The sequence below is a fragment of the Pygoscelis adeliae genome, unplaced genomic scaffold, assembly GCF_000699105.1.
Source record: "Pygoscelis adeliae isolate BGI_AS28 unplaced genomic scaffold, ASM69910v1 Scaffold26, whole genome shotgun sequence".
Taxonomy (NCBI): Eukaryota; Metazoa; Chordata; class Aves; order Sphenisciformes; family Spheniscidae; genus Pygoscelis; species Pygoscelis adeliae.
This window is the reverse complement of record NW_008825104.1, coordinates 5,691,638-5,707,042: the sequence shown is the minus strand read 5'-3', so window position 1 is coordinate 5,707,042 and position 15,405 is coordinate 5,691,638. Positions and strand designations below refer to the sequence as shown.

Here is a 15,405-nt window from a genome sequence, read left to right as displayed (position 1 = left end):
CGCGGCCCCTGGCTCTTTCCCCCCAGGGAGCTGCCTCGGCGCGTACCGTTGCGTCCGTCCCCCGCGGAGCCGCGGGCAGGGCTGCTGCCCTTCGTGAGGGTGTTGTGCCTTACCGGGCGCTGCCTGGCCGCGGCCTTAACGGGCGGCATTTCCTAGAAACGCATTGGGGCGCTGAAGACCGACTAAAGCAAATGCGGCGCAGTCAGCGCCCGAAGCTGTTTAAAACAACTTTTAAAGTGCTTAGACTCTTCTTACACATACTGACCGGATTTTTTTCCCCACAATCTTTATTGCAGGCTTATGCGAAATTCTCTGGTGCTCCCCTGACAGTGAATACTATAAATAACTCCTGGAGAGCTCCGAAAGGTGCCTTCTTTGTGTTTTTTATTCTTTTAATCATAGCCACGTTATAAACGTGGGTTCCCATTTCTGCGTTGTTTCTGAGTTTGCTTTGGTTTTGTGTTCATGAGTGTAACCCGCCCCAGTGAAGGCTACCTGCTTTTACCATACATCGATAAATGACTTTACACGATCAAGTGTGATGAATTTGTGGGAATAAAATAATGGAAGGCATAAGTAAAGTGCCTCAAAGGACACTTTATTAAAACATGTATGGGTGAAGCAGTGGATGGTCAACAAAACAGTGGTGCCAAGTACATACCTGTTTCTGTCAGGCAGTCTAAATTGATGGTATAGTGAAAGCAAATTTTTAAGCTTTTTGCACTTTGCATATTTATAATGATAGTAACTAGACTGGTGTATGGAAATAGTGTTCTTTAATTTTACATAATTTAATGGGCTGGTACAGTTGGAAGTGGAATGTGAGCCTCAAAGAGTATAGCTTGCACCACCTGGGATGTTTAGTACTGTGCTGTGTTAGAGAGGTTGACTCTGAAAAGGGGACTAACAACCTAGTTGCCAGAGAAGTCGAAGATAGGGTGTCAGAGGGGACTTCTTCGTGTTGGATACTTCTACTCATTGCTTATCTGTTTGCTCAGCCTTTAGGTTATTGTCTTGATGTGTTCCAGAGAGGTAAAATCACTGCAGGGTTGAAGTACTGTGTCATTTACGCTTACCACGTCATCAGTTTAGGCATTGCTGTATCCATGTAGAAGCTGCGCCTTTGGCTCTTGCTTTTCAGTATATTGTTTTCTGATGGCAGAAAATACCAAGAACTAGCTGCGTATACTTGCCAAAAGTTCAGTGGCTTTCTTCATAGCCAAAACACGTGAAATCCATAAAAAAAAAAATTCCAAATAGGAAGTATTGCTGATAATTGATACTTTAATGGTATGTAGCAGCACAGTCATGTTTGGCTTACTGTGGCAGTTATGTTGTGAACATGCTATAAGATAGCCCCTGTTACAGAGATTTTATGCTCTACAGTCTTTGATCCTGCAATCTGATGAGTAAAGGCTGACCAGTAAGCTTCTGGCAAAAGGGAATTATTTGGTTCTGGAATAGTTGATGGTTATACAGTGGTAGCTTGGGCAGTGGTTGTAGCAAGGCTAGAGAAAACAGATGGTTAAAATGGATTTGGAGGGGAAGGGCAGGGAAAAATTGGAGTAGAAGGAAGGAGAGGCCCAGAGGTAAATGAGTTGAGAGGGCAGTTGGACTGAGTTGGAATTTTTGTCTTAAGATGAACATCTGAGATCCAGACAAGTAGCCTGGTTCTCAACGTATCAGATACCTAGCAGAAAACATTGGCTTCAGTCTGATTTGATGTGGGCCCTTTTTTGTGTGTTGTTATTAGTGAAGACCACAGTACACTAAATATATTTGTGACCTTGGTGGAACTTCCCGGCTATGTAAAGCTTAGTTTATGTGTACCTGTTAGGAAGATCAGAGCGTGCTATGGAGAAAAGGAAAGTGGATGAAGTGACTGCTTTCTAGTTATGTTAGAACTCATCCATACGAATTGTTGACTGTATTATTTATGCCTTCTAGGAGATGTACCAGTCCTGATATCAGAAGACATTGTTATTTCTCAGCCAGCAAAAATACTAAACTTCTTAAGAAAGCAGGTAGTTCTCTTTCAAAAGATTTGTTTTCTCTGCCTTGTAGTGACTCTACATGTCCCCTGTATACATTGATACAGGCTTCCGAAAACCTGGAACTCAGTTCAGACCCAGTGCTTTCCTGTTTTTCATACATGCATGAGAATTGCAAAATGGTGGATAACAGATTGTTTGAAAGTTTAATTGTTAGTCATGTGAAAGACTTTAAAAATAGGCATGAGAAAACTGTTCGTTGAAAAGGACAGGAGGCTGGCCTTAATTGAGCAGTTTCTCACTGAGCACCCTGCTCTTAATTATAACACTTTAAATGTCATTATGGCTTTGCAGACCTAGGATATCACAGTTTGGAAAGTGTGGTTTTAACTGCTTAAATGGGTCATCGTCTCCCGGTGCTCTTTCTTGAAGGCTAATGCATACAGCATTGTTTATAATCTATGTAATTTTTCTATAGCTTGTAGCGTAAAAATGTCTGCAAGCATTTCTTGATGCACATCATGTTATTACATAGTCAACTCTTGCTTGCCTTTTGCACATATTAATGTTCTATTCACAAAGAATAAAGCTATATGATTTCTTTTCACAAAGTATAAAGGTGTCTTATAAAGCATGGCATCATCTTTTTATTTCTTAAGATGGTCCTCCAGCCCAGCATTCTGCTTTTACATTAGAAATTCAGTTCCTGCCTAGTCAAGAAGATTATCTGATGAATGCCATGTTAGTGAAACTTTAAGTCTTTGGGCGGAGAAAACTAGAATCTGAAAACTGCGCATTTGAGATGGGATTTTAGACAGTTGTTTTAAAATTTGGAAGTTTCATGGCCATTTGAATACCAAAGATTCCTTAAAGCTGGGAAAAAAAAAAACCTCTTTGAGTTAAAGTATAACAATAATATGCTTGCTTTTTAGTTATCTAAAAACAAGGGTCAACACTAACCCTTTGTTTCTAAATTAATAAAGCGAATCTCCTCTCCCCCAAAAAAACTTATCAATCCTTTTAATGTACCTTAAAAGGATCTAGTGTAAGAACTAAAAGCTCAGTCAGCTGTAACTGCATTAATTTAGCTGTGTATTTGGTCCCTTATATTGTTAGCATCCAATTTCTAAACTTTTAGAATGGTAATTAAAAGCAAAAGATGGGAATGCTTGCCTACACCAGCTGAAGTGCGAGATGCTTCTTCAGAAATAAAGATGGGGACTTGACAGAAGTTTGCTACAGCCCTAAGTACTGAACAATTGCCTCTGTATCACTGGACAGTTGCTTGGAAAGCAATGGTACGGAGACATGAGCTATTTTGGGAATAGGAGGGCCCAAAAATCTAACCATGGGAAAGTGAAAAATGGAGGTGCAAGGAGGTTTGACATAGCTGGCCTGAAGAAGTAAAGAAATTCTAGTGAGCGCATGCTTTCTGTCCCGCAAAATGTTGTTATATTTACTAACTTGATAGCTGTTAAGTTTGAAGCAGCTTTAGGTTGCATTGATCATATTTTTGGAAAGTTCTGTGTAATGCTATTTGTAGTAAGTATTTTTTTTTTAATTCATAGAAATACAATGCTGATTATGAATTGTCTGCAAAACAAGGAGCTGATACACTGGCATATATTGCACTACTTGAAGAGAAACTGCTTCCTGCTCTGGTAAGTTTTGGGAAATACTTTATAATGGTCAGAATTTTTGGAATTGAATGCTACAAGAGGTGCCCAATGTGAGAGACATTAAAGTCTCTCAGCCATAGTCCTGGCTCGAATGTATTTGCTTTGTTAGTCCCATTTTGGAAATACTGCCTAGCAACTTTTGAAAAAGAAGGAAGTGTGTGTTTGTGGCGTGTGAATGAGTAATAATGAATTTATGAAAGACATTTTAAAAGGGCACCTATGCATGTTTTTTCTTTTAGATACTTTTTTGGGAAACAGTATCCTGAAAACAGCTTATTCTGGCCGGTTTTTGTTTCATTTGATTCTTTTGAAAAAGCTTTGAGTAAAATGTGTATGTCTGCGTCGTGGTTTAACCTCAGTCGGCAACTAAGCACCGCGCAACCGATTGCTCACTCCTCCCCACCCGGTGGGATGGGGGAGAGAATTGGAAAAGCACAAGTGAGAAAAACTCGTGGGTTGAGATAAAAACAGTTTAATAATTGAAATCAAATAATAATAATAATAATAATAATATGATAATAATACACAAAGCAAGTGATGCACAGTACAATTGCTCACCACCCGCCGACCAACCCCCAGCCAGTCCCCGAGCAGCTTCCCCCAGTTTATGTACTGAGCGTGACATCACATGGTATGGAATGTCCCTTTGGCCAGTTTGGCTGTGCCCCCTCCCAGCTTCTTGTGCACCTCCAGCCTTCTCAGTTGGTAGAGGATGGAAAACTAGAAAGTCCTTGGCTAGTGTAAGCATTACCTAGCAACAACTAAAACATCAGTGTGTTATCAACTTTGTTCCCATCCTAAATCCAAAACACAGCACTGCACCAGCTACTAGGAAGGAAATTAACTTTATCCCTACCGAAACCAGGACAGTCTGGCGTGGGGTGCACAACTCTGAAAGCCTTTTGAACTGTTCGGTTAGAACTTTTGAGAAATTAAAATACCCATCAGTAGTTTCATTTTTAAGTTCTAAATAACACATGGCCACATACACTCACCAATTTTTAGTGTAAGTACATTAGAGCTATAAAAATCCCCAGGCATTGGATCTCTTGAATGACTTTGGCTTCAGTTTGTACAGGAAAAAATATTCTGACCAGATGATATCATAGGCTAGCCTCTTCAGCTGACCCGCAAGGTTTTGAATTCATAATTTCATAATATCTTTTATTTTAAGATTTATATAAAATATAAAAAAAATTTCTAAAAAGTTCCAACCTGATCCTGTATGTCTGCAACTTTTTTTGTAATATATTTTCTACGTGCTCTGTGTGTGTGTGTATATATATACATATGCATAAACATGTGTGTATGTAATTATATAAAAATAAATATATATAAAAAAAAACGTGTACATAGGTCCACGTAATAGCTTTGTTGTTTTTCTTTAGGTGGGAAGTAGCTGTTGCCTTAATTATATACTACTACACTGAAAGGATTAGTATAATCCTTTGTGGAGCCTGATTGCCTTAAATTACAATAATTGCTGGTGCTTCTGCTTCTCTGACAGAGATCTTGCACATCAAACTTTTAAGAGATGTCTACTATTCTTACTCAAATTCCAGTCCTACTCTTCCTTATGTTGATACAGCTGCACACTTTCTGGGTTGAGGCTGAAAATTACTGCAGTGTGACAAAGCCATGGTTTGCCTCAAGGATTCCCTTCCCACTGAGTTTGTATTTGCCTGGAAAGATGTCAAGGGAAGCGCTGAACAGGATCTTGCTGACCAGGGGAGGGCCTCCACTCTACAGTTTCACTGAAGTGGAAGCACAGGTATGTGTTGTGTAGTAAAGAATTAGTAAGTTGGTGCTGTCAAAGACAAGAACTGAAACAGTCTAGCACACTGTCAAATGATGAACAATGCTGCACATACTAGCCTTACTACACCTAGGGCTCTTAGACAGTCTTGTGTCTCATCAGATATACAGGGATGCCAAGGAGTGCCTAAATCTCCTGTCGAAGAGATTGGGAACATCTCAGTTTTTCTTTGGAGATACGTGAGTGTGATTTTTTTTTTTTTTTTAAATGACTTATGAAACAGGTACCACATGACTCTGTGAACACTTAAACTTTTTTTTTTTTAACCTGCCAGAACGTTAAAAGTGCTGCACAGTAGTTTCATGTCTCACACTCTGCTTTTCAGATAAATCTGAATGAGCAAACAGGGCACAAATGAGATCTTTGGACTAAGGCAATGCGGTGTCTCCCTTATCCTGCATTTTTCCACAGAGATGCAGATGCTGCTCACGGCTGCTAAGAAAATGTGGGATGCTTGATGTGTTAGCGTAGCACTAAAGAATGCTTTTCTAGCCACTGAGTGTCACCTCCTGTGCTTGTATGTAGAAAAAACGCTTTAAGCCTGAGGTGTTACCACTGCCTTCACGGGAGGAGGGTGTAGGTCCGAGAACACTCCTTTTCCTGTGGTATGTGCACAGAGCAGGAAGCAGATATTGGCAATGACATAGCGCCAACAGGTCCTAAAAAGGATGATTTGTTCCTTTAGCCACTGAAGTCAGACCACTTCATGAGAGAGGATCCTGGTCCCCTGGCATACAGCTTGGCTTTTGTGGTGCCAGAAACGTGTTTTAGAGTGGCTTGTTTATCAGTGTATGTGACAGCATGACTGGATTTTAATGCTGAAGTTACTGTTTCAGCTTGCCAGCATGCCTCTAGTTCAGAGGTGCTGAAATCAGTCAATAGTCCGTACAAACTGTTTACCAGATTGATAGGAAAAGATGGAATGCCGGAAGAGCTGACTATGTTCTGTCCTGAGTTGTGTTTGACGTACACAGAAAACGGTTACATTGTAAAGGTCTTAACGTATTACCTCAGTCACTTTGGCTTTCTGTTTTGTTTTGTCACTCTTTTCAGGCCTACTACCTTGGATGCCTTTGTGTTTGGTTTCCTTGCACCGATTTATAAAGTGTGTTTCCCCAGAGTACAATTACAAGAGCATTTGAAACAGCTTCCCAATCTGTGTCGATTCTGTGATGATGTTTTAACTTGCTACTTCAGGTTAACTGTCTCAGGTAAGCTGTGTTTCTTTTCCCCTTGTTGTCATGAATAGTGTTGTTTGGGTTAGGACTCCAGGTTTCCATCTGTGAGCCAAGGCAGAATTGGATTTTATGTAGTTTATGCTGGAGCTTCTGTGGGAAAATGAGGTAGAGAAACTTGCAAAGCTGTGCAGAAAGAATTGAAAATTAAAAGCAAGGGTTAATACTCAGTTTTAGACTGTCAAGCATTGGCAAAATGCACCTGTATCTATACTATGGCTCATGCTTAGTGCTTCTGTTTTTCCCATGTGGAATGGGTTTTCCACTTAAATTCTTCCTAGGCTAAAAATACTGCATGAACTTGCTCTCCAATGTGGGTTTATTTTTTAAGGATTTAAAAGCTTTTGTAAATACCTTTTCACTCTTCATCTTTCTACCTTCACTCTCCAGGCCATTCTCCGGCTGGACAGGATACAGCAGATGCTAATCTGCAGAAACTCACACAGCTTGTAAATAAGGAATCCAACTTGATTGAAAAGGTTACTTTTGCTTCAGTCTCTGATTTTGCTGTTTCATTGTGGTTACTTGGTCACAGATACTCTTGCATGGCAACTGAAACTGTACAATGGAGATTTTATTTTAATTGCTTCTTTTCTAGTGAGTTACTTTGTGTAGAGAGGCAGGAAGAATATTATGTCATTTGAAAGGAATAATTAATGAAGCCTTGTACATAAAAAATATTTTTATTACAATCAAAAGAACATTGTCTTGCAAGTGCGCATACCAACAAAAGAAGGGTGTCTTTCTGTGTGTGTTCCAGCAAAGGAGGGGGCAAATGTATTCATCAAAACTCGGAAATGGTCCTGCAAGTTAAGACCAATCGCCAGCTCTCATTGCTCCCACCTGAATGCTGTAGTCACTAACTTACAGTCACTGTTTCTCCTGCTTGTTCTACATCTAGCTTTTATTTATTTATATTCTTTATTTCCAAGGCTGTCACTCAGCACCTATCAAAAGCTATACAACTTATGTGAAAAATACTTTTGAAGAATTAGTCTTCTGATGCAGACAGAATGCTTTAACTGGAAAGGTAGAAGGCACTTCCTCCTGAAAAAGATCAGTGAATGAAATAGATCATTAATTATGATCAGCTTCTGTAGCATTAGGTATTGATTGTATCTGCTCTTCATGGTATTGGAGTGTGGCTGTGGAAATTTTAAAGAATGGGCTACAAAGACATTTGTCGGGCATGATTTGGGTGAAGCTGATCCTACCTTGAGGAAATGGGATGGACTAGACAACCTCTGGCGATGTCGCCTGTGCTGTCTCCTGTGATTCTGTTTATTCTGTAGTAACTAGACTATTTTTGATACCACATTACGCGCAGGGCATTAGATCAATTTCCTATGAAAATGTAAAATCTTTATATTCAGACATTAATTTTAACCTGTCTTTGAAAAGGTCTTATCACAAGTTCTTTATTAAATACTTTCTGAAATCTGTAACTAATCTAAATTCACCCAGCACCTCCAGAATATTTCTAATTTGATAAAGATTTGTTCTTGCAACGTGCTGAACGTGCAAAAGCATCCATTGATGTTAGCAGTTTGACTTCTGATCTGCTTTCTAGCAGTGTTTGGCTATTGTACAAAATTGAAACTTTGACCTCTTAGAAGAAGGTAACAATGTTGCTTTCTTCAGTAATCTTGATGAAATTGATTTGAGCAGAAGCACGCCTATTTGCCCTGGGTTTGATGCACCATATGCTAATAGAATGAATAGCTGCTCTAACACAAGCAGATATTTGGGAGTGGAAAGGAACCAAGGCATCAGTTTTGGCTGGGCCTGAAATAACAGGGTATAAAAAATACCCCAAACCAGCATTAATGATGGCAGCCCTGACAAATAGACGAATTGTATAACCTGTATTCTACTGTTTGCCAGATCCGGCTCTCATTATTTCTCTGCAGATGGATGACAACCTTCGTAAGAGTCCTCAGCATCCCCCTCGAAAGCTAACAACACTCAAGCTTGCTGCAGGTGGAGAAGAAAGCAGTCCATTGAATCGTTTGTCACCCTGACAGCTTTTGTTGCCCATACACATGTGTTTGCCTTCAACTCTTCTGAGCATCGCAGCAATTTTTTTCACATGAATGTCATTTTGCAAGGGAAGAATCTGCTAATGGGTACAAGTAGGGAAGAAATATACCTTTACAATCTCCTATCTACCTGTTCTTTTAAGAAATTGCATAGTTCAGGCTGACCACACACTAAGCTGAGGCTAAAGTAAACGAGGCTTATTCCAGCAGATGGTAAATTGATTTTGTACAGCATATTTTTGCCTTTAGCCTAGCAGAAATGTTGACCAAAAGTTAAAATTCCACTTGCAGAATGTTCACCATTATTTTATTTTGTGGCTTTTGATTTTACTGCAATCATGTTACTATATGTGAGTGGGTATACTCTTGTATCTGTCTGAAAATTACAAAGTCCAGTTGCAAAATTGATGAAAAGACTGGGAAAAAAATGAAATGTTGCCCTTCATGGCAGCTGAGAAATGAAAAGCAATGAGAGAAGGTTTATAAATATTTTTTATCATACTTTCATGAACACTCTTGGGTCTTGCGTTTTAAGGTTGTTTGTATTTTTGAAAGCTTGTCATGTTGTACTTTGAGGTGGATTGTTGAAAAGTGTGTGCGCTGTGGGGAGTACAATGATGTATAATACTAACATTTCACAGTTACCTGGTATTGTCCTGTGTGAAACAGGCTTAACCTGTGCACAGGGTAATCACATGCTGCAAAACTGTTAAGTCAAAATCACAGAGGACTGGTAGTGAGACAGAGAGGTTTGATTAGCTCCTGTCAGGACAAGAGCATACTGTGGCTGTGGACTGAAAGGAACTGGTTAGGGCTTTATAAGAAAGCTGATGCAGTCTTTTAAATTTGTCACAGATGCCTCTTAATTAGTTTTGTCTTTTTTTTTTATAATATATTCAAAAACTAAAATGAAAAACGTCCAAATTTTTGTTGTTTGACAGTCTAGTTCAGAGTTCTCTTATCTCTGCGAACTGTAGTGCATTGAAGCGCATATTTCTTCTGTTTAATTAAGGGACTTCTGTCTCATTACGTTTCCTCTTGCCAGTTCTGGAGACCCAAGCAATTCCATTACAAGAGAGATACTGTAATTCTCTGCTGGCAACATATTGGCAGATGCTTCATGAGTGGGTGTAAAGAGAACTAGTCAAGGCGATTGGCCAAAATGGCGGCACTTGGGAAACAGAATTCCAGTGGCTGTATGTATGGGATGACTGTTCTGTTTTATTATCTTTTTCTGGCCAAATCGAAATAGTCTTTCAGCTTCCCTTCAGCTACTAGTCACGTTGGAGATCTATAGCTAAATTATTTCCTATTTATACAGACGAGACTGTAGATTGTGTACATATTGTACTTTCAGACTCGATATGTAAGGAACGTGGTATCTTTAACATTCCTTAATCATGATTTAAATCTTGGGTTTCTAATGAGCACTTTAATGTTTAAACTTCATGCTCTTACTAGAGTATTTGTTTCAGTGATTTGAAATTAATCTAGCTCATACTCATGATAATTGTATAAGACAACAGACCACTACATGTAAAAGTAAGTGAAATGTTTAAAATTTTTACTGCCTGTATCTTGACAAGGTTTAAATGAGATCAAGTCACATGGCTTTTTAAAGTCTTTAATTTATAAACATGGCTGTGGAGATTATGCCTTAGTTTGTTGCTTTTGTGAATATGTACACTCAATCTTTAAAATCTCTTTGTAAAAAGGTCATTGTTCCAAAATTAAAATTTCAGATTTTTAGTGGAGTTCTGGTAGCCTTTTTTACAGAAATTATGTCAGGTTTTTTGAACCTTTTTCTTTTTCCTTGTGAAAAGGTTTATCTTGCCTGTAAAAGAAGAAATAAAAGCTGCTGACTGCTAGAACAAGAAATTGGAACAATTTAGCATATCCATGAGGTCAGATTTTAAATTTTAATCACAACTCTTTAGTACCAATCCTTTCTATCAACACAACTGCTTTTGGAAAGGGGGCAGTGGGGAAGCACTGGTTTTCTAATCGTACTAAATGTGAGCCTTGGGCTGTGTGACAGCAAAATTTTGACAAACCAATGCCCGAGTAACTTCATTCACGGGATGGCAGAGGACAACAGGGCTAGAGATCACAGCAAACATTGCCTGCAGTAGTGCACACCATCCCAGACAACCAGTGAGGTTGTGCAGCCATGCACTTCCTTCCTTTTTTTACTTTTTATCCAAGGTGAATTCAAAACCAAACTCTGTTATGTGGAAAGTGTCATCTCTGGCCTGACAACTCAGACTTTCCCATTAGTTTACTGGCATATTTTGTGTGCCTGAGTTTTGAAACTGGGCAGTTAACAATGTCCAGGGTGGGATCAGTTTGAGTAACTGTAGCTATCTGCATCTGAAATAGTCAAAGCTCCTTCTCTGGCTAGTGGAGAAAGATGGTGTCTGGGTACGATTCATCTCATTAAAGTAGATACCTAAAATTGCGAAGTGAATTGAGTCCTGAAAATGTGTGTGCCTGCTGAATGTAAAGCTACCTACCTCAGCTATGGAGTGAAAACCTGCTGTGGTGGTTGGCTTTTCCTCCACCACCTGAGGTTGCGGGTGGTCCGCAAACAAAGGGGTCAGCCCTTCTGGCCAAGCAGCAGTGGTGGGGCTGTGAAACCATCGTACGCAACCTGCTTCCTGTGCAGAGCACGTTGTATATGCTGCAGCTCTGCAGTCTCAAAATACTGGGCTTTTTGTGCACGTGCCTACAACATGCAAGTGCAGGATATACCTCTGGTCTTGCTGCTACCAGGGCAGCTGGTGGGCATCCTCCTCCCTGCTCTCCCCCTGGAAGGTGGTGGCTGGGAACAGATTATTACCCGTAGAGCAACTCGTCCAGCCTGCCACGCTTTCCCTTGTGGAGGAGGCTGCCAGTTGCAAGTGGGGTGAGCTGCTCCGGCAGGTTGCAAATTTAACACCCCTGCTCCCAGGCAGTCTTGCGGTGAAAGCATATGCGTAGATATCTTTAAGGCTGTTCTGTGTCCTGTCAGCTGGTGGTAGGAACATGTAGAGTTCCTGAAGAACTTATTTTCTGAAGAAATAAGATGAAAAATGTTATGAATGAATTGCTACAAATATAGCCTATTTAACATTTCCAAGATAGCTTTAAAAATGTCTTTTCCCCCCTCTGAAAATATTGTTTACGTTAGGCTTCTATATACACTGACACACTGGTGAAGTCACATCGCTTTTGCTAATGTAGCTTAACACTCCATTAAGAAAAACACCCAGTTGTATTTGATTCCTGGTTAAAACGGTTTCCAGACTCACTTGGGTAGGTTTCCTCTCTTGCTTGGTGTTATTCTCGGCATTGCAGTAGGAACCATTCATGGTGCCTTTTTTTTTTTTTTCATATAGAAAGGCAGACCAGCTTTTTACGTTAGCCTGACAAACTACACTGTAGCTCAAATCTGGCTGGTCTGTGCTGTTGGCAACAAGTTGTCCAATCCCTAACATACTTAAAGATTGTGTTGACTAACAAGACAGTGCATAAAAAAATGTACTGTTTCACAGTACAAATGTCCAGTTTCACAAATCATTTTAGCCTGTTGTTAGTGGTCAGACTGATTCAGCAATATGCTGCATAATCCCGCTTGGTGCTAACCAGTGCCAGTGAGGTGGTGGATTTTGATGCACTTGCTAGAGCACTGATGCAGGATCAGGCCGTTCAGCACAGCAGGGGGTATTAAAGAGCCGTGCAGAGCGTTGAGCTGGTCAAATACCAAAGCACAACAGCCCAGAGCTTTCCACTTGGCATCTGGCCACTGTCTTCATTCAGCCCTAACTGTGCCAGTGGAAAAGCCACTCTCCTCCGCCCGGCTGGTCCAGGCATTGTAGCCACCACGGATGCTCTGGCCCACGTTGTCGGGAGCTGCCAGGTGTATGCCTGCTGAGCAGCAGCTTTAAGCAGCTTCAGCTCATGAAGCATTTTGCCCCTGAAGCAGGTGAGGGAGCACCCATGGGGCAGCTTTGCCTGCAGAGCTTGGGAGTGCTAGTCCCTGCTGGGGAAGGTGAGAAGTGGCTGAGCATAGGCAGGTTTCTGGGTGAGAAGCTATTCCCCTGGCCCAGCCACTTGTCAGGCGCATGATGTCTGGCATACAGGCCTCTCAGCAGCACTGCTGTTCTGCATCTGAGACCCAGCCATGCAGGGATGATGACGACGTGGGGCTTAATGCTCTTACAGTACCTTGTGTCCTCGCCTGGGCAGCAGGGCAGAAGCCAAGCCCCACTACACTGGTGTCCTCCTTGCACTAGGAGACCTGCCCAGCAATGAGGAGGGCCAGGGGCAGCCTGTTCTGGAGCAGAGCTCCATATCAGAGGTAGCTGCCAGGAAGGCAGGTGAGTTTTTGCACCAGCTCAGGGATGTGTTAAAGCAAAGAAGGGAAGAAGGAGGTCCAGCGTTCCCTGTACCACACTGGTTTGCTTTTTCTGCCTGGAGTAAATCTCCCAGGAAGTGATCCCAGGTCCCAAGTGAAATCAGATCAGGTTGGAATGAGAAGCTGGGAGGGAGCAGGAAAGAAAACGTTAGCAAGGGAAAGGCATCAGGGGCATCTGTTTTCACCCTCACTGACCTGTTGTCTGAGAGATTTGACAGTGTCACAGTACTTGGGACTGTGAAAGACTCTGCTTCACTAGCTCTGACGTACTGCTCTTGTGGGCAAAAGGTGGGGGGAATCCAATGACTTGCTGCAGGTTTTGAAAAATAAAGAAAGAAATTACTTGTAATGTGCTAGGCCAGTCTGCCTCAGCACAAGACCAAGCAAGCAAGGTTTACTGAGTTTCATTAAAAGCCAAGCTGAGACCAGGAATCAATGGTGGGACAACTTTAGTTCCACAGCAAGTAAGATCTTGCAGTAAATCAGCCTATGGCACAAGGCTGTTCTTCAGCACTGTTCAGCTCCCTTTTGCTCATTCCCTCATTAAAACCGCATGGGTTTTTTCTCGTCATGAATGTGAATGTTCTAAATTTTTACAATGTTGAAGTGTTGCATGTGGGGTCTGTTGGTGATTTACTGTTACGAAAATACAGAATGTTCCTGGTCCTTCAGTTGGACCAAGGGTGCAGAGAAATTGTATGCCTTGGGTATCAAGCGGGCTCATTAAGTAGAAGCAGTCCCTGCTAAGCATCCGGTGCTCAGCTCAAATTTGCCAAGCCATTTTGACAAGGGTGGCTAGGCAGCCTGCCAATTCACACAAACACTTCACGGTTTTTGTTTCCAAGAGCATAGAGGTGAGAGAGGGAGAGCGCACACAAGGAAGTGCGAGTCTCTGCAAAGCTACGACTTACCCAAAGCAACCTTCAAGGGATGGAGGTGGGAGTCCAGCTTCGCTTGTATTGTCATTTGCTGCGCTGAATGATCATTTATCAGTTGCTGCCAGCTAATTTACTGTTGGCACAACAGCAATTGTGCAAGCGGTAATAATGCTCGTGTCGGGAGCTGCCCTTCACGACTTGAGGAATAGGCTGTTGTCCTTACTGTGCTGCAAACAGCATCCCCGTGTCTGCCCTCTTACCCTTGATGTATCACTCTCTGTTGACTTCCACATAGCTGTTATCGCCTACACTTGTTCTTACAGGGTTTTGGCCCTTGCAATTATTGCTTATTTAGGTAATTAGTTCAAACAAATGTGGCTGATTTTCTTTTTCCTATGTATTTTAGTTTTTATTTTAGATCTTAAGTCTCCTTCTCCAACCTTTTTCTATTCCTGCAGTCAGTTATTTCAACTTATATTTAACTTGCACTTGAATGCCACAGCATTAAAGAGTCAGATGCTGAAGGGAAAGTCTTTAGGTTTTCATGTGGGGTACAGCTATGGGGTGTCTTTGTGTTCTGAGAATTATTAAAAGCACAAAAAAAAGAAAAAAAAAAGAAAAGGAGAAAGCTTTTCTTCTCACTGTTAAAGGCAAGACTCATATTTGGTTAAACTGGGCTGCATATGTTCAGGTCAGGATTTCCCAGCAAGTTTTGCTCTTAGTTGTGACCACAGCGAGAGGCATTTCCAGAAATTCCTCCAGTAGCATGTTCCACTGCTCAGCAGCAGCCGTGGAGAAGAAGAAGGGCTGCAGCACCCCCACGACCAGTGACACATGTTCTGCTGAAACTGTTGCTGTTGGAAAATGCAAATTTTTGAAACCTATATGTTCTACAAAAAAATGTACTGTTTTGGACAGGAAAGATTGCTCATAGCCGGGTAGGAATTTGGAGAGGGGGGAAGGGAACTGATGGATACGGAGCAGGCACAAATTTGCCTGGAATAGCTGGTACTCTGTGATTATGTAGGAGAGGGATTTCAGCGCTCTGCTCTGAATTAAGGAAAGTGAGAACTCATTTTGGCTGCTCCACAGCTCTAGGTAAGTGTCCGAGCCAGTGGATTAATAGCTTTTCTGCAGTGGGCAGAAATACCTTATTTTTCACAAAAATCCTTGAAAGGTCCTGTTTCCTCAGTGCAGGATATGAAAAACTCAGAAACCCCCCTGAATTCCATGGGGTAAGAAAGCAGTTTCCCATCTGTTCTATCTGCTTCCTTAGTGGCTCACAAGAATTTTTCTGTTTATCTGGTCTTATTTTAGCTGAGCCAGGTAGCTGTCTTCACAGAGGGAAGACTAAGTGTTGAAATGGTGTTG

At 41.3% G+C, this 15,405-nt stretch overlaps 2 protein-coding genes across 2 annotated transcripts in view; one reads left to right on the top strand and one right to left on the bottom strand.

Moving 5' to 3' along the window:
• THBS4 (thrombospondin 4) overlaps positions 1 to 149 on the bottom strand; it is a 44,776-nt gene extending 44,627 nt beyond the window's left edge. Inside the window, 1 exon segment of the mRNA XM_009327326.1 lies at positions 47 to 149. Within this exon segment, the coding sequence (XP_009325601.1) occupies positions 47 to 149 (103 nt within the window).
• A 42-nt stretch (positions 150 to 191) lies between these two features.
• On the top strand, positions 192 to 10,502 carry MTX3 (metaxin 3). The gene is made up of 8 exons (XM_009327325.1): positions 192 to 366; positions 1,948 to 2,024; positions 3,560 to 3,652; positions 5,259 to 5,441; positions 5,589 to 5,665; positions 6,540 to 6,697; positions 7,112 to 7,200; positions 8,632 to 10,502. Exons 1-8 carry the CDS (start codon positions 192 to 194, stop codon positions 8,740 to 8,742), a joined length of 963 nt encoding a protein of 320 aa, XP_009325600.1. The 3' UTR covers positions 8,743 to 10,502.
• The last annotated feature ends 4,903 nt before the right edge of the window (positions 10,503 to 15,405 follow it).

Excerpts from the sequence above, each read along its gene's own strand:
- MTX3 (XM_009327325.1), top strand. The coding sequence starts at position 192 with ATGCGGCGCAGTCAGCGCCCGAAGCTGTTTAAAACAACTTTTAAAGTG. Across the intron at positions 2,025-3,559 it reads TAAACTTCTTAAGAAAGCAG|AAATACAATGCTGATTATGA; the intron begins GTAGTTCTCTTT and ends TTTAATTCATAG. Across the intron at positions 5,666-6,539 it reads CAGTTTTTCTTTGGAGATAC|GCCTACTACCTTGGATGCCT; the intron begins GTGAGTGTGATT and ends CACTCTTTTCAG.